Source organism: Theropithecus gelada, chromosome 19 (assembly GCF_003255815.1).
Source record: "Theropithecus gelada isolate Dixy chromosome 19, Tgel_1.0, whole genome shotgun sequence".
Classification (NCBI taxonomy): Eukaryota; Metazoa; Chordata; class Mammalia; order Primates; family Cercopithecidae; genus Theropithecus; species Theropithecus gelada.
This window is the reverse complement of record NC_037687.1, coordinates 39,930,041-39,955,787: the sequence shown is the minus strand read 5'-3', so window position 1 is coordinate 39,955,787 and position 25,747 is coordinate 39,930,041. Positions and strand designations below refer to the sequence as shown.

The 25,747-nt window shown below is 38.7% G+C and overlaps 1 protein-coding gene across 1 annotated transcript; it reads right to left on the bottom strand.

Moving 5' to 3' along the window:
* On the bottom strand, window positions 1-19,852 carry LOC112613214 (zinc finger protein 780B). Its single transcript, XM_025368530.1, has 6 exons — window positions 19,762-19,852; window positions 19,085-19,153; window positions 13,406-13,459; window positions 11,739-11,865; window positions 10,149-10,244; window positions 1-3,525 (listed from the first exon to the last, which is right to left on the bottom strand). Exons 3-6 carry the CDS (start codon window positions 13,412-13,414, stop codon window positions 1,262-1,264), a joined length of 2,496 nt encoding a protein of 831 aa, XP_025224315.1. The 5' UTR covers window positions 13,415-13,459; window positions 19,085-19,153; window positions 19,762-19,852; the 3' UTR covers window positions 1-1,261.
* Between the last annotated feature and the right edge of the window lie 5,895 nt (window positions 19,853-25,747).

Genomic DNA, 25,747 nt, shown 5'->3' with positions numbered 1-25,747 from the left:
AGGTTCACCATATTTTATGGGCAGGATTTGTGGTATCCCCAATTACACTAGTAACATCAAAAAACACTGGTCACAGATCACCATAACACATATAACAATAAAAAAGTTTGAAATATTATGAAAACTACCAAAGTGTGACACAAAGACATGAAATGTGCACATGCTGTTTGGAAAATGGTGCTGATAGACTTATTCACTGCAAGGTTGCTGCAGACCTTCAATGTACATAAAATCCAGTAACTGCAATGCACAATTAAGCAAGTATGCCTGTATCCAGTAAAATATTTCATGGGCAGTAAACTGTGAACATGGCAGCTACTCTACCTTCCCCACATCAATAACTTTCTCACCAAAATTACCTTCTTTGAACTCTTAAGTCATTTAGTGTGGCTATAAAACATCCCACATTCCTTACACTCAAAGGAGTTCTCAGCAGTATGAATACTCTGATGTTGAGCAAATCCCAGGCCACAGTGAAAGTTCATCACACATTCTTTTATGTTCACAGGATTTCTCATCAATATGAATTCTCTGGTGTTGGGCAAATTTTTCATACACAGTGAAGGCTTATCTACACTCCTTATATTCATAAAACTTCTATTATGAATTTTTTGATGTTGAGTAAGCAGATCATTCACAGTAAGGGTTTGCTCACATTCTTTACATTCATAGGGTTTCATGCCAGTATGAATTCTGTGATGCGCAGAAAGGACTGAACTAAGTCTAAAGGTCTTCCCACATCCTTTACATTCACAGGGTCGCTCACCAGTATGAATTTTAACATGTTGAACAAGGCTTGAGCTACAAGTAAAGGTCTTTCCACATTCTTTACATTCATATGGTTCACACTAGTATGAATTCTTTGATGTGCAGTAAAGACTAAGCTAAATCCAAAAGTTTTCCACATTCTTTACACTCACAGGGTTTCTCAGCAGTATGGATTCTCAGATGTACAGTAAGTTCATAATTACTGCTAAAGGCCTTTTCACATTCATTACATTCATAGAGTTTCTCATCAGTATGAATTTTAATATGTTTCATAGGTTTGAACTATGACTAAAGGCTTTCCCACATTCTTCACATTGATATGGTTTCTTACCAGTATGAATTCTCTGATGTACTCTAAGCTTTCTACCACTGGTAATGCATTTTCCACATCCTTGACATTCATAAGGGTTCTCACGAATATGAAATCTATGATGTCCACGAAATTGGTAATTATATTGAAAGGCCTTCCCACATTCCTTACATTCAAAGGTTTTCACCCAAGTATGAATTTTCTGATGTTCAATAAGTTGCTACTGATGTCTGAAGGCTGCCCCACATTTCTTACATTCAAAGGGTTTCTCACCTGTACAAGTTTTTGGTGCAGAGAAAGTTGTAGGTGAAGTCTAAAAGCCTTCCCACACTCCTTACATTCATAGGGTTTCTCACCATTATAAACACTCCGAGGTTGAACAAGGTTTGAGCCATGATTAAAGGCCTTCCCACACTCCTTACATTTAAATGGCTTCTCACCATTATGAATGATCTGATGTCCAGCAAGCTGTGTCAGAAGACTAAAGGCCTTTCCACATTCTTTACATTCAAAGGGTTTCTCACCAGTATGAATTTGGTAATGTTCAATAAGCTGGTAATGATATCTAAAGGTCTTCCTACACTCCTTACATACAAAGGGTTTCTCACTGGAATGAATTTTCTGATGCTGAATAAGGTTTGAACCACGATTAAAGACTTTCCCACACTCCTTACATTCATATGGTTTTACACCAGCATGAATACTCTGATGTTGAACAAGGTTCGAGACACGATTAAAGGACTTCCCACATTCTTTACATTCAAATGGCTTCTCACCTGTGTGAATGTTCTTATGGCGATTAAGCTGGGTGTGAAGACTGAAGGCCTTGCCACATTCCTTACATTCAAAGGGCTTCTCACCAGTATGAAATTTCTGATGTCGAATAAGGTGCATATGAAGTCGAAAGGCTTTCCCACATTCCTTACATTCAAAGGGTTTCTTTCCAGTATGAATACTTCGATGTTGATTAAGATTTGAACCACGACGGAAGAATTTCCCACATTCCTTACATTCAAAGGGTTTCTCACCTGTATGAGTTTTCTCATGCTGAGAAAGTTGTAGGTGAAGCCTAAAAGTCTTCCCACACTCCTTACATTCATAGGGCTTCTCACCAGTATGAATACTCTGATGTTGAACAAGATTCGAGCCACGATTGAAGGCCTTCCCACAGTCTTTACATTCAAATGGTTTCTCACCACTATGAATGTTCTTATGTCGAGCAAGCTGTGTCAGAAGACTAAAGGCCTTCCCACATTCTTTACATTCAAAGGGCTTCCCACCAGTATGAATTTGGCAATGTTGAATAAGTTGGTAATGATATCTAAAGGCCATCTCACATTCTCTACATACAAAGGCTTTCTCATTGGAATGAATTTTTTGATGCTGAATAAGATTTGCACCACGATTAAAGCCTTTCCCACACTCCTTACATTGATATGGCTTTACACCAGCATGAATACTCTGATGTTGAATAAGGTTTGAACTACGATTAAAGGACTTCCCACATTCTTTACATTCAAATGGTTTTTCACCTGTGTGAATGTTCTTATGGCGATTAAGCTGATTAAGAAGACTAAAAGCCTTCCCGCATTCCCTACATTCAAAGGGCTTCTCACCAATATGAATCTTCTGATGTCGAACAAGCTTTGTCAGAAGAGTAAAGGCCTTTCTGCATTCTTTACATTCAAAGGGTTTCTCGCCAGTATGAATTCGGCAATGTTCAATAAGTTGGTAATGATATCGAAAGGTCATCCCACATTCCCTACATACAAAGGGTTTCTCATTGGAATGAATTTTTTGATGCTGAATAAGATTTGAACCACGATTAAAGGCTTTCCCACACTCCTTACATTGATGTGGTTTTACACCAGCATGAATACTTTGATGCTGAGTAAGGTTTGAGCTACGATTAAAGGACTTCCCACATTCCTTACATTCAAACAGTTTCTCACCTGTGTGAATGTTCTTATGGCAATTAAGCTGGGTGGAAAGGCTAAAGGCTTTTCCACATTCCTTACATTCAAAAGGTTTCTCACCAGTATGAAATTTCTGATGTCGAGTAAGTTGTATGTGAAGTTGAAAGGCTTTCCCACATTCTTTGCATTTATAGGTTTTCTCTCCAGTATGAATACTCTGATGCTGAATAAGATTTGAACCACGACTAAAGTGTTTCCCACATTCCTTACATTCATATGGTTTATGTGTATTATAAATAAGAGAAGCATAAGTAGGCATTTCTTCATAGCTGATGATCTTCTGATTGATATATCCTTCTTGATGTCCCTGTAGTCCCTCAAATCTACTTCTATATTCTGAGTCATTTCTAAAATAAAAGGCCTCAAGGCCAAGTGTTTTACTTATTTGCTTTATAACATGTTTGGGTAAATTTATTTCAAAAATATCATTTTCTGGAGATATTTTTTCAGGTCCATGTTTTGACTCCAAATCTGAAAGAAATGAAGAAGGCAAACATATTTTATTTTCCTATAACACACATGCATACAAAATCCATTAAACAAATGGCCAAAGTATAAAATATAATACTTTCAGGGAAGGGATCTGAAAAAGAAAAAGGGTGCCAATAATGAAGAAAGTTCATGTAAGATGGTGGTATACATAAGGGAACAGGTTAACTTTGTCAAATTTAAGTGTGAATCAAAACCATTTGGTGAACTTAATAAAGATATTGATATTCAAGCAACTCAGATGTACAGAATCAGAATTTTTAGTGAAAACAGCTGTTTTTTGTTTGTTTGTTTTTTGGGATGGAGTTTCACTCTTATCTCCCAGGCTGCAGTGCAATGGCACAATCCTGGCTCACTGCAACCTCCACCTCCTGGGTTCAAGTGATTCTCTTGCGTCAGCCTCCAGAGTAGCTGGGATTATAAGTGTGCCACCACGCGTGGCTAATTTTTGTATTTTTAGTAGAGATGGGGTTTCGCAATGTTGGCCAGGCTGGTCTGGAACGCCTAACATCAGGTGGGTGGCCTCCCAAAGTGCTGGGATTATAGGTGTAAGCCATTGAGCCCGGCCTGTATTATTATTATTATTATTTTTAAGAGACAGGGTCTCTGTCTGTTGCACAGGCTATAGTGCAATGGCATGATCATAGCTCACTGCAGCCTCAAACTCCCAGGCTCAAGCAATCCTCCTGCCTAAGCCTCCCAAGTGGCTACAGCTACAGGCACATGCCACCACGTCTGCACAATTTTTTTTCTTTCTTTAGTCTTCCTGCAGTCCAAAGTCTGGCGAATTTTTATTTTTTTATTTTTTATTTTTACTTTGTAGAGATGGTGTCCCATGTTACCCAAGCTGGTCTTGAACTCCTGGCATCAAGCAATCCTCCTGCCTTGATCTCCCAACATGCTGGGACCACCAGTGAGAGCCATCACACCCAGCCAAAGCTGCATTTTTAGTATCTCTACCAGATGATTGATTCAGATCAAAGTTTACCGATCATACTTAAAACTGGTTTTGAATGGTTTATCTTTAGTCTTAATGCAAAATCCAAAAACCTTAACACAGAGAACAAAACTTCCTATCAGGGCACTGTCCTCCTTTATGGCTGATCTCTAACCACTCCCTCCTTTTAGCAACCAGAACATGATATAACCTTTATCTTATCTTCTTGCTTGCTTAGACTGCTTCATCTTCCAAGAATCCTCTGGCCTGGCTCTTTGTAACAAACATCCAACTCATCTTTTAAGCCTTAGGATAAATGTTTTCCTCAGAACATCTGAATGAATGAATAAAGCCTCCGTGACATATGGAACATCAAAAAACAACAAAATATTTGAATTTTTGAGGTCCTAGAGACAAAGAGAAAACATAAAGGATAGAAAATCTATTTAATGAAATAATAGCAGGAAACTTTCCAACTCTAGTAAGAGATGCAGACATCCTGATACAGGAAGCTCAGAGATACCCAAATAGATACAATACAAAAAGATCTTCTCCATGGCCCATTATGGCCAAAATATAAAAGTCAAAGACAAAGGAGAATACTAAAAACAGTAAGAGAAAAGCATCTAGTCACTTACAAGGAAACTCATTGGCCTAACAGCAAATTTCTCAACAGAGAGAAATGAGAGAGAATGAGATTATATATTCAGCGTTGAAAGAAAAAAATTGCCAGTCAATGACACTATCCTCAGCAAAGTATTCTACAAAAATGAAAAAGAAATAGTCTTTCCCAGACAACAAAAGGTGATGGAATTCATCACCACTGGACCAGCCCTACAAGATATGCTCAAGAGTCCTACACCTAGAAGTGAAAGGACAATATCTACCATTGTGAAAACACACAATGTTACCCCTATAGAAAACCAAACCACAATGATTAAAAAAAAAAAGAGAAAGGAACAAAGGATATACAAAACAACTAGAAATCAATTAATAAAATTATAAGAATCAGCCCTCACATATCAGTAATCACATTGAATGTCAATGTATTAAACTTCATTTAAAAGATACAGACTGGCTGAATGGATAAAAAAACATGATCCAACTATAAGCTGCCTACAAGAAACTCATCTCACTGGTAAAGACACATATGGATTGAAAGTAAAAGAACAGGAAAAGAGGATATAACAATTCTAAACATATAATCCCAACACCAGAATACCCAGATATATAAGGCAAATACTATTAGATCAAAAGGGAGAGAGATACTCCAGTACAATAATCATTGGGGATGTCAACACCCCACTCTCAGAATTAGATCATCTAGACAGAAAATTAACAAAGAAACACTGGGTTTAAACTGTACATTAGGCCAAATGGGCCTAACAGACATTTATTGAACATTTCGTCAAACAGCTACAGAATACACATTCTTCTCATGAGCACAGAAAACATACTCTAGTGAGACCATATGTTAGAATACAAAACAAGTCTTAACAAATTTTTAAAAACCAAAATTATATCAAGTCTTTTCTCAGATGTGGAATAAAACTAGAAATCAGTTACAAAAGGAATTTTGGAAACTGTACATTATGCAGAAATTAATTAAACAACATGCTCCTATATAACCACTGAGTCAAAGGAGAAATTAAGGAGAAAATAAAAAAATTCTTAAAACAAATGAAAATCAAAATACAACGTACCAAAACTTATATCTATGGGATACAGTAAAAGCACTGCTAAGAGGAAAGTTTATGGCAATAAATGCCTACATCAAAAAGTATAAAGATTTCAAATAAACAACCTAAAGATGCACTTCAAGGAACTATAAGAGCAAGAACAAACCAAACCTAAAATTGGTAGAAGTATCAGAGCAGAACTAAATAAAATACAGGCTAAATAATGGAAAAAAGAAATTAAATGAAAAGTAGTTTTTTAAAAACATAAATAAAATTAATAAACTGCTAGCTAGACTAACCAAGAAGAAAAGACAGACAAAATAAAATCAGAAGGAAAAAAGGAGATACTACACACCAGAGAAATAAAAGAGATCACCAGGGACTACTAGGAACAACTACACACTAACAAACTTGAAAATCCAGAGGAAGTGCATAAGTCCTGGACACACAGGACCTACCAAGATTAAATCAGGAAGAAACGGAAAACCTGAAAAGACCAATAATGAGTAATGAGATTGAATCAGTAATAAAATGTCCTCCAACAAAGAGAAGTCCAGGACCAGTGACTTCATGCTGAACTCCATCTACTGAACTCTCAAAGAACTAACACCAATTCTCCTCAAACTATTCCAAAAAAATTGAAGAGGAGGGAATTCTTAACTCATTCTCTGAGGCCAGCATTACCATGAAAGCGAAACCACACAAGGAAGAAACAAAAAAGGAAAATCACTCTAATATAAAGATACATGGTTCCTGCTAGTGAAGTAACAAGAAAAAAAAAAAAGACACATGGGGGCATATATTCATCACAGCACTAATCACAATAGCAAAGACACGGAATCAAATGTCCATCAATGGTTAACTGGATAAAGAAAATGTGATACACATACACCAGGAAATACTACGCAGCCATAAAAAAGAACAAGATCATATCCTCTGTAGCAACATGGATGGAGTTTAGTAGAGGCCATTATCTTAAGCAAATTAATGAAGAAACAGAAAACCAAATAATGCATGCTCTTACTTCCAAGTGAGAGCTAAACACTGAGTGAGTACACATGAACACAAAGAATGTAACAATGGACACCAGGGCCTACTTGAGGGTGGAGGCTGGGAGGAGGACGAAGATCTCAAAACTACCATGCTTACCTTATTACCTGGGTGATGAAATAATATGTACACCAAACACCCACAACATACAATTTATCTATGTAATAAATCCATATATGTAGCCCCTGAACCTAAAATAAAGTTAGAAAATAATAATAAATAAATGGTACTGGGAAAACTGGATATCTATATGCAAAAGAATGAAATAGACCCAATCTCTCACCACATACAAAAACCAGTTGAAAATGGATTAAAGACTTACATGTAACACTCAACTATAAAACTCAACTATAAACTTAAACTCTACTTAAGTATAAGACTCAACTATAAAACGACTAAAAGAAAACATAAAGGAAATGCTTCAGGACATTGGTCTAGGCAAACATTTTATGGTTAAGCCTGCAAAAGCATAGGCAACAAAACAAAAAATAGACAAATGGGACTATGCTAAACTAAAAAGCTTCTGCACAGCAAAGGAAACTATATACAGAGTGAATAGACAAATGAGAGAAATCATCTCCAAGCTATTTCTCTGACAAAGGACTAATATCTAGAATATACAAGAAAATGAAATAACAGAAAAAAAAAAAAAACCTCCAATTAAAAAAGTGGGCAAATTATATGAATAGACATTACTCAAAAGAAGACATACAAACAGCCAAGAGAATATGATAAAATGCTTAACACCACTATTCATCAGGGAGAAATGCAAATCAAAACCACAATGAAATATCATCTTACCCCAGTCAGAATGGCTACAATTTAAAAGACAAAAAATAACATACCTGAGAGCATGAGGGAAAAAGGGAACTCTTATATACTGTTGGTGGGATATAAATTAGTACAATCACTATGGAAAACAGCATGCAGATCTCTCAAAAAACTAAAAATAGAACTACCATATGATCCAACAATCCCACTACTGGGTATTGATCCATAGGAAGAGAAATCAGTATATCAAAATGATACCTGCACTTGTATGATTGTAGCATTATTCACAATACCAAAGGTATGGAATCAACCTAAGTGTTGCCCAACAGACAAACAGATAAAGAAAATGTGATATATACACAATGGAATACTATTCAGACTTTTAAAAAATGGAATCATGTCATTTGCAGCAACATGGAGGGAATCGGAGGTCAGAAAGACAGTATCAGACCGGGTGCAGTGGCTCACGCCTGTAATCCCAGCAATTTGGGAGGCCGAGATGGGTGGATCACCTGAGGTCAGGAGTTTGAGACCAGCCTGGCCAACGTGGTGAAACCCTGTCTCTATTAAAAATACAAAAATCAGCCAGGCATGGTGGCAGGTGCGTGTAATCCCAGTTACTCAGGAGGCTGAGGAAGGAGAATTGCTTGAACCCGGGAGGCAGAGGTTGCAGTGGGCCAAGATTGCACCACTGCATTCCAGCCTGGGCGACAAGAGCGAGGCTCTGTCTCAAAAAAAAAAAAAAGAAAGACAGACAAATATCATATGTTCTCATTCATATCTGGAGGCTGAAAAAAGATCTCACAGAGGTAGAGAACAGAATGATAGAAACCAGAGGTTGGGAAGGGTGTGTGGTGAGGGGTAGGGGATGAAGAGGAGTTGGTTAATGTTACAAACATATAGGTAAATAGAAGGAATGACTTCTAATGTTCATTAGCAGAGTAGAGTGACTCTAATTAACAATAATGTATTGTATATTTCAAAATAGCTAGAAGAAGACTTGAAATGTTCCTATCACAAAAAAATGATAAACACTCCTCTGGTGGATTTGATGGATACCTCAAATACCCTGACACTTGCTCATGACACATTCTATACATATAACAAAATATAATGTGTATCCCATAAATATGTACAAATATTGGGTATCAATTAAAAATGAATAAATAACTCTTGAAGAACTTCCCACAATCCTCACAATGCTAGTCAAAAACCCTGTATGATACGACTCCGGCCTAACTCTCAGACCTCTCTTCCTGCTGTTTCATCATGTACTCCACCTTCGTGTTACCTGCTCAGTCTGACTAGAATACTCTCACCTGGACACACAACTTGAACCCTTACTTCCCATCTCTATGCAAGCATGCCCACTTCAACACAGGCACCCTGAGCACCCAAGTTCTGCCATTTCACTCCATCACTCCTATTTCCTTGTCCTAATAGTACAATTCTCTGGCATTCCTTATATATTCATTTGCTTACTTGTTTGAGGCATGTCTCACAAACTGCTGGTAAAGTCCATGACAGCAGTGACTTTCTGTCTTGTTCATTACCTGTACATTACAGTACTGACAGAGCTAAGCACATGCCTTCTAGGAATGTACACTCAATACATAATTACTGAATATGAACACATTTCTTAGTGAAAACACATATAGAAATCTAAATGCAATAGCAGAGTTGGAAAGTAGCTGGATCCAAAATACGTGTTAAAAGTTTACACTGGGGAACAGGAGAGTGTACACTGGGGGCCAGAAGCATTGGCTCATGCCTGTAATATCAGCTACTTGGGAGGTTGAGGCAGGAAGACTACTTGAGGCCTAGAGTTCAAGATCAGCCGGGGCAACATAGCAAGATGCTGTCTCTTAAAAAATAATTTTAAAAACTGTTTAAAGTTTACGCTGGGAAAGAAAGAGGAAACTCACTCCATTAAAAGAGGAAGAAAACACCAGAAATTAGGTGATTAGTAAATGATGAAGTTCCTTGGGGATAGCTCCTATAGTGATCTTATTTCCTTACCAGGTCTTGGGCATTTTTATCCAACGGGGGGACCTTGGGTCATTGAAGAAAGTTTTCCAAACCACATCTCAGGGATGTGACTCCTCTCTGAGCACATGGGCTGTCCAGGACAATGATGGCTTCCCCCTGCCTGCTTCGCTCTCACTTACCTGGATACCATCTGCTTGTTTCTTTCCTTACAACAATCCAGGGCTCTTTCTCTTGCTCTAGTAACGTAATCACATCTGGCTTAGAAATGGAACTTCCTGCTTAAAAGAAATGACACGTGTAGAATTTTTTTTAATATAAAAATTTTTTTAAAACTCTGAGACCTAGTTAAACTTATAATAAATTACAAGCCTACACAATATTGAGAAGAGACTCCAGATAAGAGAGGATTGAGTAAGGGATCGACTATGTTTAAAAAAAAAAAAGGGCCGGGCGTGGTGGCTCACACCTGTAATCCCAGCACTTTGGGAGGCCGGGGCGGGTGGATCACAAGGTCAGGAGATCGAGACCATCCTGGCTAACACCAAATGAAACCCTGTCTCTACTAAAAATACAAAAAATTAGCTGGGTGTGGTGGCGGGCGCCTGTGGTCCCAGCTACTTGGGAGGCTGAGGCAGAAGAATGGCGTGAACCCGGGAGGCAGAGCTTGCAGGGAGCCAAGATCGTGCCACTGCACTCCAGCCTGGGCAACAGAGCAAGACTCCATCTCAAAAAAAAAAAAAAAAAAGGACTTTCATTTAAACTAATAGAAACTTATCCTTCAAGAGGAGGTATAATTTAGTGGTTGACAGCAGGAAACTTCAAGCCAGATTACCTGGTTGAAATCCTGTCTCTGCCATCCACTAGTACTGTGACATTAAGCAAGTCACTTGAACTCTCTGTCCTTCAGTTTTCCCAACTCTAAAACAGGAATGATAACAATACCTGTTTTATAGGATTGATACTAATATTAAATAAGATAATACATGTAACATACTTCTAACATTCACTGATATGTAGTAGCACAAAGTTAACAATTATTATGTTTATTGTCATTATTTATTTTGCATCCTTAGACACTTACAGCTCATTTTAAGAATTTTCACCCCACAGAAAAGCATACATTTCATGGCCTGAAACTTTCAACTACAAAACAAGTAACAGAATGTTTGTTGACGGAAATGGAATACATTGACTTTAGTGCTAAATGAATTCTTTCAACCCAATATGTAAATCGTTGAGGCTTTTGTTTTGTTTTGTTTTTTGAGACAGTGTCTTTCTCTGTTGCCCAGGCTAAAGTACAGTGGCATGACCACGGCTCTCTGCAGCCTTGACCTCCCAGGCTCAAGCAATCATAGAGGCTCTTTTGATAGAAAAACTCAACACACTCTTCTCCTTATAGGTGGGCCAGAAAAACAAAAACAAACAAGAAAATCTACAGTAATTCTGAGGTCAAACATAATATGAAACCTCGGTTCTTGAACAATATCATTCAACGAATATACAAGATTTCAAATTCAGTCCCATGGTCATGAAGCGAGAGAGGGGATTACAGAGACGACCAGCATCATGGAGGAGGCCACTGTGGAGTAGGCAAGATGCAGGGGCTCCAGGGAGGTGCCTATTTTCAACCCGACAAATCTCAATCCATTCCTTTGGGAATAAGAAGAAGGAATCCAACTACCTCTTAAAACACAGCCCTAAAATTCATGGTGAAGAAAGCTGATATTCCAGAGAACAGATGCTAAATTAACTGGGGCAGATGACCTTACCCAGTGAGATCAGGTGGCTGTAGTTCTCCAACATCACATCCCTGTACAAGGTCCTCTGATCAGGCTGCAGGCACTCCCACTCCTCCTGAGAGAAGTCAATGGCCACATCCCTGAATGTCACTGATCCCTGAAACCACAAACACATGTATTATGGTGAAATTGAAGAAAATTGTTTCAAGACGAAAGGAGAGGAAGTGAAGGATTAAACTGCAATAAAGGAACAATATGGAAAATTGTGGAGTGCCTACACATTCTTCAAGAATCCTGCTGCTGGCCTGGCATGGTGGCTCAGGCCTGCTATACCAGCACTTTGGGAGACCAAGATGGAAGGACCGCTTGAGCCCAGGAGTTTGCAAACAGCCTGGGCAACATAACAAGATGCACACCCCGCAAAAAAAAAAAAAAAAAAAAGAAAGAAAGAAAGAACTGTCGTGGTGGCATGTGCGTGTAGTCCCAGCTACTTGGGAGGCTGAAGTGGAAGTATCGCTTGAGCCTGGGAGTTCAATGCTGCAGTGAAGTGTGATGGCATTACTGCACTCCAGCCTGAGCTACTGAGTGAGACCCTGTCTCAAAAAAAAAAAAAAAAAAAAAAAAAAAAAAAAAGGTAGTTGCATACAACTGAGGAATGCCCTTAATCCTCAAGCTCATTGTGGTATCCGATGATAGCAAAAGGATTTTTTCTTGTCAATGACAACTGATTTTTATAAGCTGCATAAAATTCAAAATAACCAACATATTAGATTTAGTCATTTTTTTCTATTTATACATTTAAGATGGTCATAGTCTCTAAGCTTTTCCCCAATTCAGAGAATCTGTAATCACCTACCACTCATGCTCTGAATAATCTCCGTTACTGTCCACTGTCCTCACTGATCACTTTCTTAAAAGCCTCATAAAGCAGAACACCTTGTCACACTTGCAGACTGAGGCCACTCACTACGGAATTCGACCTTAGCTACCTGGAAAGCTCCAGTCTGTGGAGAAGTTTCAAGGTGTTCCCAAGTGTGGTCAAATGCAACAATCATCTGTAACTTATCAAACGCACAAGACCGTGTGTCCCTGTGAGGACCGACTCCTCCACTGTTCCAACATTCTTTCTGACCAAGGACTGAGCTCAGAGCACAGACTGAATAACCAGCTCAAAGAAAACATCAAAGCCAGTGGGAAAACAGAGGTATCAATAGGAAGAGCGCTGACCTTTATTTTTTGGTCACCAACCTTCACTGTAATGGGACAAACTGGGGTGTAAGATCATGGATGCTGGCCGGGCGCAGTGGCTCACACCAGTAATCCCAGCACTTTGGGAGGCCGAGGCAGGGGGATCACGAGGTCAGGAGATCGAGACCATCCTGGCCAACATGGTGAAACCCCATCTCCACTAAAATGACAAAAAATTAGCCGGGAGTGGTGGCAGGCGCCTGTAGTCCCAGCTACTCAGGAGGCTGAGGCAGGAGAATCGCTTGAACCCAGGAGGCGGATGTTGCAGTGAGCCGAGATCACGCCACTGCACTCCAGCCTGGGTGAAAGAGCGAGACTCCGTCTCAAAAAAAAAAAAAAAAAAAAAAAAAAAGGTGTTGATCCTTAGGTAAGAAGCTTCAGGTGAAAAAATAAGTCACCTAACCTGAAAGTCACCGTATTTCAAGAAGAAGAGAGAACTACCAACTTACATGGACCATGTTTCTAGAATTACAAAATTGGTCAATCTTCCTCGGGCTTCTTCCCTGGAAAACAACAAGAAACAAAAGGCCATAAGTCAAGCTGTGTCCCAAAGCACTAGAGCAAATAACTATTTTATTCTCCATTCCTATTTCTCAACTACTCCTGTTAACACGCACACTTCCCCGCCTCCCCCATCACTCCCTTTTCCCCTACACACACTCTCTCACAAATAAACTGGCAGTGAACAGGTGGAGTGTAGATGAAACCAAGCTCTCGCCTACATCCCAGGGAACCTGCGGCAGAAGCATGATTGCCCAGCACAGGCATTTCAGCCTTGAAGTTGCTCAAAAGACACTCTAGCAGGAGGGCTTCCAGCCAGTCCTCCAGTCTGGGGATACCTATCTTGGCTTAGGACTGGGCCTCTGATCCTGCTGTAAGCAATCCTCCTCCCCTAGCCCCACCTTTCAGAGCTGAGAAGGGATTGTGCGTCTCCAATCCAGAACCTCTCTGTGAACTCAGGATTGGGTGCAGTGGGGCAAGGCATGAGAACTGGAAAGGATATAGACAGAATTGCATGGGCAGTGTTCAGCATTCTGAGCTCACCAAAAGCCAGCTGGTTAAGTACAGTTCAGAATAGCCATGTAATAGAATACGAAGTAATCATTAAATGTTCCAGACATACAATTAACAGAAAAATCAGGTTACAAAGCAGGATAGACAAAATGATTACAATTGTAAAATATATGTATAAATATTAAGCAAGAGACTAATAGACATCAATAGAAAAAAATTTAGACAGGCGTATGTATGCTAACAGTACTTATCTCTGTGTTGTAGCCCCAATTTTTTTCTTTTTGCTTAAGAGTACTTCATAATTGTGACTATGCCCAGGCATTAAGTTGGAATATATAATTATATTCTCTCACACACACACATATATATATACACACACATACACATGTGTATGTATCTGTATATGTACATATTTAAATGTACCTACACATTTTTTTTTCCTGTGAGGAAATTGTTCTCCAAATTAGATGAAAGATACCTTTTATTTAGACATCTTCCTTTCAACTTGGGGACAAAAAAAGGAAGCTCTTGTTTTTATGTAATAAGTTTGCATCCATTATTTCCCAATTCTTGACCAACACTAAGATGTCTATGTTTTTCTATGTATGTTAGCACAATTTCTAAAACAAAAAATTGTCTACAAGTCCCCAAGCAATGTCTTGTATGCATTAATGATGGTCATATTTCTACATCCGAATTCAAAAATAAAAATAAAACGGAGGTATCAGAGAGTGAGTACTTTTAATCATAAAAAACAAAAAACTGAGCCTGTCATGAGGATCAACAGAAAATATTAATGTGACTATAACAAATAACATCAGCTAGTTCTGACATCCTTTAGCTGTATCTCACCAATATAATTAGACATTTCATTATCAAGACTCTTCTCTGAATGAACACAATGCAGATACGTGGCATCTGGAAACTACATGAGAAAATCTGTGGAATAGATATCATCATGCTTGGGTTCCCTTCTTCACCAAATAACTCATTAAAATACCACTTTGGATATAATTCCTACAGGATGCCTTACAAAAACCCTATCTTAGTATATGGGATTCATATACATGTAACATTTTCGTGAGCATTATTGTTCATAGCATGAATACTGCTTAATGGTATATCAAATATTTCTTTCCATAATTCTTTATAGACATCATTTTATTAGCTGCATAATACTCTATCACTTGAGTCTAGTATAATTTGCTTAGTGATTTCCATATTACAGGACACTTAGTTTATATGAGATCATTTACAGTGTCATTCCAGGTATCACAGTCTTTTGATTCTAGACTAAGGTTTTTCACCCTAGGCACTACTGACATATTGTGGTGTATAATCCTTTGTTGGGGCTGTGGGGAAGGTTATCCTGTGCACGGTACAATGTTCAGCAGCATCCCTGACCTCTGTCCACTACATCTAAGTAGCATCTCCCCCACAGTGTGACAACCAAAAGTTCTTAAACATCATCCCTGCTGAGAATCAATGTTCCATCTAGATCAATGGATCCAAGCCTCATGGGTCACACACAGTTTTGATAGTCTTGATATGATATACTATTTCTCCCTCTACATAGATACATTTCCATAGTACTTCAATATATTATTTCAAGAGCTTTGTGGTCCCCAAGAGCGTAAGTGGAGTTACAGGAACTCAGGTTAAGAATTTCAGTCCTACATTCTTTACAGAAATAGAAAAAAAAAAATCCTAAAATTTGTATAGGATCACAAAAGACTCCAAATAGTCAAAGCAGTCTGGAGCAAAAAGAACAAAGTGGAGGCATCAAACTACCTGACTTCAATATATACTACAAAGCTACAGTAACCAAAACACCCTGGTACTGACATAAAAACAGACACCTAGGCAAACGGAACAGAATAGAACGCCCCAGAATAAATTCATGTGTTTACAACCAACTGATTTTTGAGACAGGTACCGAGAACATACAATAAGGAAAAGACAGTCTCTTCAATATATACTGTTGTAAAAACTAGGTAGTCATACACAGAAGAATGAAATTAGACCCTTTTCTCAAACCATTATACAAAAATCAACTCTAAATGGATTAAAGATTTAAATGTAAGATCCCAAACTATGAAACAAATAGAAAAAAACATATGGGGAAAGCTCCATGACATTGACCTGAGCAATAATTTTTTTTTTGGAAATGAGGTCAGAAGCACAGGCAACAAAAGCAAACATAGACAAATGAAATTACATCAAGCTAAAAAAGCTTCTGCACAGCAAAGTGAAGAGACTACCTACAGAATGAGAGAAAATATTTGCAATAATGTATCTGATAAGGGGTTAATATCCAAAATGTGTGAGGAACTCAACAGCAAGAAAACAACCCAATTAAAAAATGGGCAAAGGACCTGATAAACACATCTCAAAAGATGACATATAAATGGCCACAGTGTATGAAAAAATACTCAACATCACTAATCATCAGGGAAATGAAATTTAAACCTACAATAAGATATCACTTCATATGTATTGGGGTGGCTATTGAAAAGACCTAAGTTAACAAATGTTGGTGAGAATGTAGAGAAATGTGAACCATTGCACACTGTTGGTGAGAATGTAAAGTGACACAGACATTATGGAAAACAGTATGGAAGTTCTTCAAAAAAATTAGAACTAGAACTACCATATGATCCAGCAATCCACTACTGGGTATACATCCAAAGGAAATGAAATCTGTATGTCAAAGAGACATCTGCACACCCATTTTTATTGCAGAACTATTCACAATAGCCAAGATATGGAATCAATCTAAGTGTCTATCAATGAATGGATAAAGAAAATGTGGCATATATATACAATGGAAAACTAGCTATAAAAAAAGGGAAATGCTGTCATTCCCAACAACATGGATGAACCTGGCGAACATCATATTAAGTGAAGTAAGCCAGGCACAGAAAGACACATGATCTCACTCATCAGTGGAATCTAAAAAAATGTTTATATAGGCCAGGTGCGGTGGCTAACACCTGTAATCCAGCACTTTCAAAAGCAGAGGCGAAGGCCGAGACAGGCGGATCACTAAGGTCCGGAGTTCGAGACCACCCTGGCCAACGTGGCGAAACCCTGTCTCTACTAAAAATACAAAAATAAGCTGAGTGTGGTGGCGCACACCTGTAGTCCCAACTACTTGGAAGTCTGGGGCAGGAGAATCACCTGAACCCAGGAGGCAGAGGTTGCAGTGAACTGAGATTGCCCCACTGCACTCCAGCCTGGGCAACAGAGTGAAACACTCTCTCAAAAAAAAAAAGAAAAAAGTTGCTATCATAGAATTAGAGAAGAGAATGCTGTTTACAGGTTGGAGGTAATGTGGGTGAGGGAGGGAAGGAGGTGTTGGTTGGGGAAATGTTGGTCAAAGGATATAAAATTTCAGGAAGATAAGAGAAATAAGTTCAAGAAATCTATTACACAACAGCATATCTACAATTAATAACTATTCTGTAGTCTTGAAAAATTCTAAGAGAATGGCTATTAAGTATTCTCACCACAAAAATGATAACTATGTGAGCTAATGCATTGCTAATTAGCTAGATTTAATCATTCCACAATGTACATATACTATAAAACATCATGTTGCACACGATTTTTATCTGTCAATTTAAAAAGAATTTCTGTCCTAGATCATTTGAGCAACTCATTTTCTTACTAGCAGCAATCACAATGAATCACACATTCCCAATGCTCCTGTCCTATAGAAAATCAAGGGAAATGACCTAAAATGGCCACACGAAAACAAAAGTTAAAACATTAAACATTTATTATTATATGCCTAGCACTGCTCTAAGAGGCTTTACAGTATTCATTCATTCTAATGTTCATTACTAGTCTGAGAAGACCAGAAACGGACAGAGCAAACATTCCAACCCAGATACTCTGGATCCACTCCCCTATTCTTTTTTTTTTTTTTTTTTGAGACGGAGTCTCGCTCTGTCGCCCAGGCTGGAGTGCAGTGGCCGGATCTCAGCTCACTACAAGCTCCGCCTCCCGGGTTTACGCCATTCTCCTGCCTCAGCCTCCTGAGTAGCTGGGGCTACAGGCGCCCGCCACCTCGCCCGGCTAGTTTTTTGTATTTTTTAGTAGAGACGGGGTTTCACCGTGTTAGCCAGGATGGTCTCGATCTCCTGACCTCGTGATCCGCCCGTCTCGGCCTCCCAAAGTGCTGGCATTACAGGCTTGAGCCACCGCGCCCGGTCACCACTCCCCTATTCTTAACCACAATAGTGTACTGCCTCTGATAGTCCACACACGCAAATAGCCCAAAACGCAAGTGGAACTGCCAAACCTCAGAGAGATCTGGCAATAATTACAATGATAATCTCATGGACCCTCCCAAACAAATCCTGACTCTTGATACCAATTTCTGTGCAATCACTTTCCGACTCCTGAAAGCCTCACAGAGGAAATCACCCAACCATCTCCATTCTTCCCTGCTTTGAAAAGGAGGCCTGTAAAGACAATCAGATACCCGGTGTGCGATTCCACAAACTAATCTTCTTACCAAAGCAGAGTCTAAAATAAAGCTTTAATATAAACCTCTGGAGGACTATTTTTATACCAGCTTAGAAGAGAGCGCACAAGAAGGTGTGAATGATTTGCCAAATGGTTCTGTGAATATTAAGTGTAAAAGTGGGGAGAGGGCAGGACGGGGGCGACACGATGGGAGGGGGCAAGAATCAATTTGCATATTCTCCTGAAATTCACTAAAAATTTACAGGAACTTCTTTTTTTTTTTTTTTTTGACGGAGTCTTGCTCTGTCGTCGCCCAGGTTGGAGTGCAGTGGCGCGATCTCGGCTTACTGCAAGCTCTGCCTGCCGGGTTCACGCCATTCTTCTGCCTCAACCTCCCGAGCAGCTGAGACTACAGGCGCCCACCACCACGCCAGGCTAATTTTTTTTGTTGTTGTCTTTTTAGTAGAGACGGGGTTTCACTGTGTTAGCCAGGATGGTCTCGATCTCCTGACCTCGTGATCTGCCCGCCTTGGCCTCTCAAAGTGCTGGGATTACAGGCGTGAGACACGGCGCCCGGCAGGAACTTCTACATTCTGAAATCAAAAACGCATGTCTTAAACAAATACAAAGCACAAACTCACCCTTGACTTAAGTGTGCAGCAATAACGCTCTCATCCTCCTCCCGGTCCTTCTTTTGGATAATGGTACGACTGGGAAAGGATACGGCAAGCGTGAGACTCTAGGCTTTTCTTGGAGCGCAGACCAAGTTTGAAAGCACCCTCCATGGCCACAACTGCCCTCACTTCGTACAAAATGAGAAGGAAATAAAAGGAGGAGGAATTGGTCCGAATTCGAAGCTGGTTCCTGGGGACAGATCTCTGAAGGGATGCTGGGTTCTCAACATGTAGCTGCCCTCCTGGGGGACTCTCAAGAGACACTTCCAGCTCTCAAATTCCCACCCCGAGTCCAGATCTGCGCCTTCTTTTGCAAAGCTTCATTCTCGACTCAATATCTGACCTCCCTACTGGGGCAATTCCTCTGCTGCAGCCTCCGCAGCTTTGAAGGTGAAAGACGGAGGAAGCAGCAGGAGCCTAGTACCACTGGCAGAGTGACACTCACACAGCCCCAGCAAAACGCACTGCGTCCACAAGCCCTCCCGGTCCTGTGCACAGGGCCTCACGCACACACTCACACAGTCCCTTCCGTCACTCAAGATCACACAATACCCCTCGTCTGATGCCCGCGCACACGCACGCCTAGGGATCTGGCAGATTCCGTCTGCGCCCCGAGTTCCTCTGAGCGCCTCGCTCTCGCCCACCCGCACTGCCGGGTCGGTCAGGTTCGAGTCGCAGTCCACGAAGACCTCCCGCAGCCACCGATTTCTTCTTAGGACGTGAAGACCTTACCCAGCTACGTCGTCAACCCCTGGAGACCGGAAGTGGAACCGTTAATTCCGGTGCGGTGGCCTCTGGGAAATGCAGTCCTGAGCAGAAAGCGCCTCCGAAGCCTTGGGCTCTAGTCAGTTCAGGTTGATCCCAGCATACACTGGAGGCTCCTAAGAGAGCCGAGCCTAATGGATTTGTGGGAGTTCCAGACCGTGGGGTGCAGAGGTTGCGGCCCCGGGCGAGGATCCCCATCTGAGAGAAGCGTTGCTCTTCTCGGTGAGTCAGTGTAAATTACCTTTTCTCTCCATGCAGAAGAATGCAAATAAGCAGAACTTTTAAAGAAGAATTTAAAGTAAAATTACGTCAAGATGTAGCTGCTTTGACCTCTTTCGTCTCAGATCCCAGCATAGCTTCCACTTTGTGCTGTTTGAAGGGACTTAGGATAAATTTGAAAAATTTGAACTAAAGAATTTAGTTCTTTAGTTCTAAATTCTTAGAGGTTGGAGAGGCTGGGCGCGGTGGCTCACGCCTATAATCCCCAGCACTTTGGGAGGCCGAGGCGGGCAGATCACGAGGTCAGGAGTTCGAGACCATCCTGGCCAACATGATGAAACCTCGTCTCTACTAAAAATACAAAAATTAGCTGGGCGTGGTGGCGTGTGCCTGTAATCCCAGCTACTCCGGGGGCTGAGGCAGGAGAATTGCTTGAACCCGGGAGGCGGAGGTTGCAGTGAGCTGAGATCACTCCACTGCACTCCAGCCTGGCGACATAGTGAGACTCCGTCTCAAAAAAAAAAAAGAAAGAAAAGAAATGGTTGGTTTTACTAGAAGAGGAAGTGTGGTTTACATGAGAGATTTAAGAATCAAATATACATGATTCTTAAAGACAATCTTCCTGTTATCTGGAGAGAAAAACGTGATTCAGGACGGCATGGAAATGGAAAAAAAGGTACACAGAGAATTACTTGCCTTATCTTGAAGGATGAATAATTAACACATTNAAAAAGGTACACAGAGAATTACTTGCCTTATCTTGAAGGATGAATAATTAACACATTTTCTTAAAATAGTCTGAACAAATGCGAAAGGGGGCTTGTTTTTTGTAGGAAGAGCTCAATTTCACTGTTGTAATCTAGCAAAATTTAACTTTCAAAATGATTTTTGTAGTTTCCTATGCTACATAAGGAGGAAACATGGAATAATAAAGAGCAAAATGTCTTTTCATTCCCGACTGTGACAGAAAACAAATAGCAAGATAACAAACTTAACTCTATCAATAATCACATTAAATGTAACTGGTTTAACACCTTAAGAAGGTTGTCGGGTTGGATTTTTTTTTTTAAAGTCAGACCCAAATATGTGCTACCTACAGGTAATACTTTAAATATAAAAGCACTAATAGGTTAAGAATAAAACGATGGAAAAATATATACCATCCTAACACTAGTCAAAAGAAAGCTGGAGTGGCTATATTAAAAACAAAGTGACTTCAACAAAAAGACTGTATCAGGGATAAAGAAAGTTACGTCATAATAATGATGAAGGATACAGTTCTCCAGTGGAAAGAACAAACCTAAATTATGCCCTTAATAATACAGCTTCTAAGTATGTGAGTAAAAACCTGTTAAATTAATAAAGTGACAGACAAGTCCACAATTACAATCAGATATTTCAACATATCTCTCTTGGTAATTGATAGAACTAACACAGGAAAGCAACAGGGTATAGATTATCTAAACAACATATCAACCTGCTTGATCTCATTTACACTTCTGGAACACTCTTCTCAAAGACAGTAAAATTCATCTTAGGTGGACAGGGGACACTTACCAGCATATACCATATTCTGGGCCATAAAACAAGTCTCGATAAATGGGTAAATGGACTCAAGTCATACAAAGCATGTTTTTGACAAAAATGGAATTAAATTAGAAATCAATAACAGCTCACTATATATTGTTCAAAGTAGTAAAAATTTGAAAATGTATGAATACTATGATAATTGAAATTATATAATGTTTGAAAGTTTCCTTTATGAATCATAATTTTCTGTTATATCCTAAAGGGTAAACAATAACATATTTGCATTAAAACAAAATAATGTTTTGTAGTAAGGAAAAAATTTTAAGCTATCTATACTGACTATACATTAAAGAGCAGAATAATTATTTTTGGTATATATTCCAATGCTTTAATCAGTTTCTTAGCCAGTATCACCGTATTTTTAAGGACATTTTTTCAATGCAGTCTATTATTTTTAAACTTTGATAAAATTGTATGCACTCTTCAACGTTGGACTTTATGGTTAATAAACTTGAAATTATAACTACCTTCAAAAGGCACTTCTCTGAACACCATATCTTTTAAATTGAGATATATACTCTGCATATACTAAGGTAATCAGAAGTCTTAGAATATATCCAATGAAATGGAAGATATCCTCATGAGTATTGTGAATATGGAATACTAGATTGCAAATATTTTAGCAGTTGTTGTATTTTGCCTTCACAGTACATCTCTATTTTTTTTTTTTTTTTTTTTTGGCCACTTAGTCTAGGAAGGGTACATTTATTTAAAAATTATTCCTAAAGCCAAACAAATTGGCTCAATTTATGATACCTTTGAATGTTAAGCCAAATTTAGGTGTTACAGAAATATAAACCTTCTCAATAGAATTCCATTCTAGCACAAATTGTAAATGTATCCAGTTAAAAATGGGAGCACCATCAAAAGACTACTGCCATAGCTGAAGAAATTCCTATGCAAAATTGAAGAATTTCAAAATTAAATCCTGTATATAATATGTTATTTCATTACTTCATTCAGCTTCTTCCTTAATTTGTAGAACTAAATCCCATTGTCTTCATGTTGGCAAGTTCTGACAACTGAAACTCTGTTGAATTTCTATACTGAATAGTAGTGAGGATAGATGATATCACTGTTTTGTGCCAAATCACCAGAATCTTAAACAACCAAAAGGTCAAAGAACAAATAAAAAGAGAATTTAGAAAACATTTTAGATAAATACAAATAAAAACACATGTTACTAAAGTTTATGAGATGCTTACTACTCAGGGAAAAAATTATAGCTCTACATGCCTATATAAAAGAGGAAAGATGTCAAATCAATGACCTAACTCTGTACATTTAGGAATTAGAATATGAAAAATAGAAAAAAAAAAAACAAAGTCAGGAGACGAAAGGAAATAATAAAGATAACAGGGGGGTTAGATTAAATATAATAGAAAAATAATAGAGAAAATTTACAAAATTAAAAGTTGGTTCTTTGAAAAGATCAAAAAAGTGGCAAAACTATAGCAGGATGGCACAAGAAAAAAGAGAAAACACCAAAATTACTAAAGTCAGAGCTGAAAGTGGAGACATTACTAACCTTACAAAAATGAAAATGATCATAGAAAAAAATGATAAACAATTGTATGTCAACAAAATAACCTAAATGGAAAGGAAAAATTCCTAGAAACACACAAACTATCACTGACTGAAGAAAAAATAGAAAGTCTTAACAGGGAGTGATGTCAGCAAGATAGCAGAATGGAACTTTCCAGCACTTAGCTCTCACAGAAACATCAATTTAAACATCTATCTATGCATGAACAAACTTTCACAGGAGCTAAAGAATCCAAGTTGCTCACTCAGAGGGGATGGGAATGAAGCAGCTAGTAGGCAACTGTCTCTGAGATAGCACAAATGTTGGATTTAGCAAAGATCTGAAAGCAACTATTTTAATTATGTTCAAAGAACTAAAACAAGCCATATGTAAAGAATTTAAAGAAGAGTATGACAATAATGTCCTGCCAATCAGAGACTATCAATAGAGAGATGGAAATTATTACTGCAATGAAAGCACTAAGTAGAAATTCTAGAGTTGAAAAGTACAATAACTAAAATTAAAAATTCACTAGAACTCAATAGCAGATTTAGCCCGATAAAAGAATTCATAAACTTGGAAATAGGCCAATAAAATTATGCAGTCTGAAGAACAGAAAGAAAAAAAGAAGAAATAAAAATGAAGAAGGCCAGGCATGGTGGCTCACACCTGTAATCCCAGCACTTTGGGAGGCAGAGGCGGGCAGATTACTAAGTCAGGAGTTCGAGACCAGCCTGGCCAATATGGTGAAACTCTGTCTCTACTAAAAATACAAAAATTAGCTGGGTGTGGTGGTGGGTACCTGTAGTCCCAGCTACTCAGGAGGCTGAGGCAGGAGAATTGCTTGAACCTGGGAGGCGGAGGTTGCAATGAGCTGAGATTCCACCACTGCACTCCAGCCTGGGTGACAGAGAAAGACTCCGTCTCACAAAAAAAAAAAAAAAAAAAGAAGAACGCCTCAGAGATATGTAGTATACCAAGAAAAACACCATCATACACATGGCAGGAGGGACAGAAGGAAAGAAAAAGGAATGCTTGAAAAATAATGACCAAACTCTTTGCAAAGTTGATCACTCACACACACACACCCTCATATACTTAGAATACAAAATGTGAACACACTCCAAGAGAATTGCAGATAAAAACTTAAAAAGTATTTGTTGCCGGTAGACAGTAGACTTTCATAATAAGAAATATTAAAGTTCTTTGGGATGAAAGGTGACACCAGATGGTAACTTGAATCCACACAAAGAAATAATGAGCAGTGATTAAAGTCATTACATAGGTAAATAAAAGATAATATACACTTTTACCCTTTTACTTTAACTGATTAAAGATAACTGCATAAAACCATAATTTTACAATTGTTTTGTTCATAATGTATAAAGTTGTCATTTGTGTCACATTTGTATTACTATAATAGCACAAAGGAAGGGGAGGAAGGGATCTATATTGCAGCAAACTTTCTATATACTATTAGTATTATTTAATCTATTTTGATTAAAATTTTATTTCTAATTTTTTGTGGAGACAGGGCCTCACTATATTGCCCAGGCTGGTCTTGAACTCCTAGCCTCAGGCAATCCTCCCACCTCGGCCTCCCAGAGTGCTGGGATTACAAGTGTGAGCCACCATGCCTGGCCACTGTTAATACTATATTAGTAACAATATCAATTCGATTTTTTAAAGCTAAGATGTATATTAGGGTTTTTTTTTTTTTTAAGCTGAAAACAAACAGATGGAAAACAAAAGGATGGAAAAAGATACAAATAGATACCATACCAATGGTGATCAGAAGAGAACAGGAATGGTTAATACCACCATCAGACAAAATAGACTTTTAAAATGTTATTAGGGAAAGAGAGAGACATTTATTTAATGTTAAAAGAGTGAGTTAGGCCAGGTGCGCTGACTCACACCTGTAATCCTAGCACTTTGGGAGGCCAAGGTGGGCGGATCACCTGAGATCGGGAGTTCGAGACCAGCCTGATCAACACGGAGAAATCTTATCTCTACTACAAATACAAAATTAGCCAGGCGTAGTGGCGCATGCCTGTAATCCCAGGTACTCGGGAGGCTGAGGTAGGAGAATCACTTGAACCTGGAAGGTGGAGGTTGCAGTTAGCCAAGATTGCACCATGGCATTCCAGCTGGGCAAAAGAGCGAAACTCTGTCTCAAAAAAAAAAAGGGTGAGTTAATCAGAAAAATATAACTACAATGAACATATACGCTCCTAAAAACAGGAGACTGCATACATGAAACAAAAACTGACAGTACTGAAGGGAGAAAATGACATTTCAACAATACAAGTTGGATATTTCAACACTCCATTCTCAATAAATATAACAACTAGACAGAAAATCTGCAAGGACGTAGAGGGCTTAAACAACACTACCAACTAGTTTGACTTAACTGATATTTATTGAACCCTCAACTGGTAATAAAATACATACTCAACATGCAACATTTTCTAAAGTAAATAATATACTAGACCATATGGCAAATCATAATAGTTGTAAAAAGTCATACT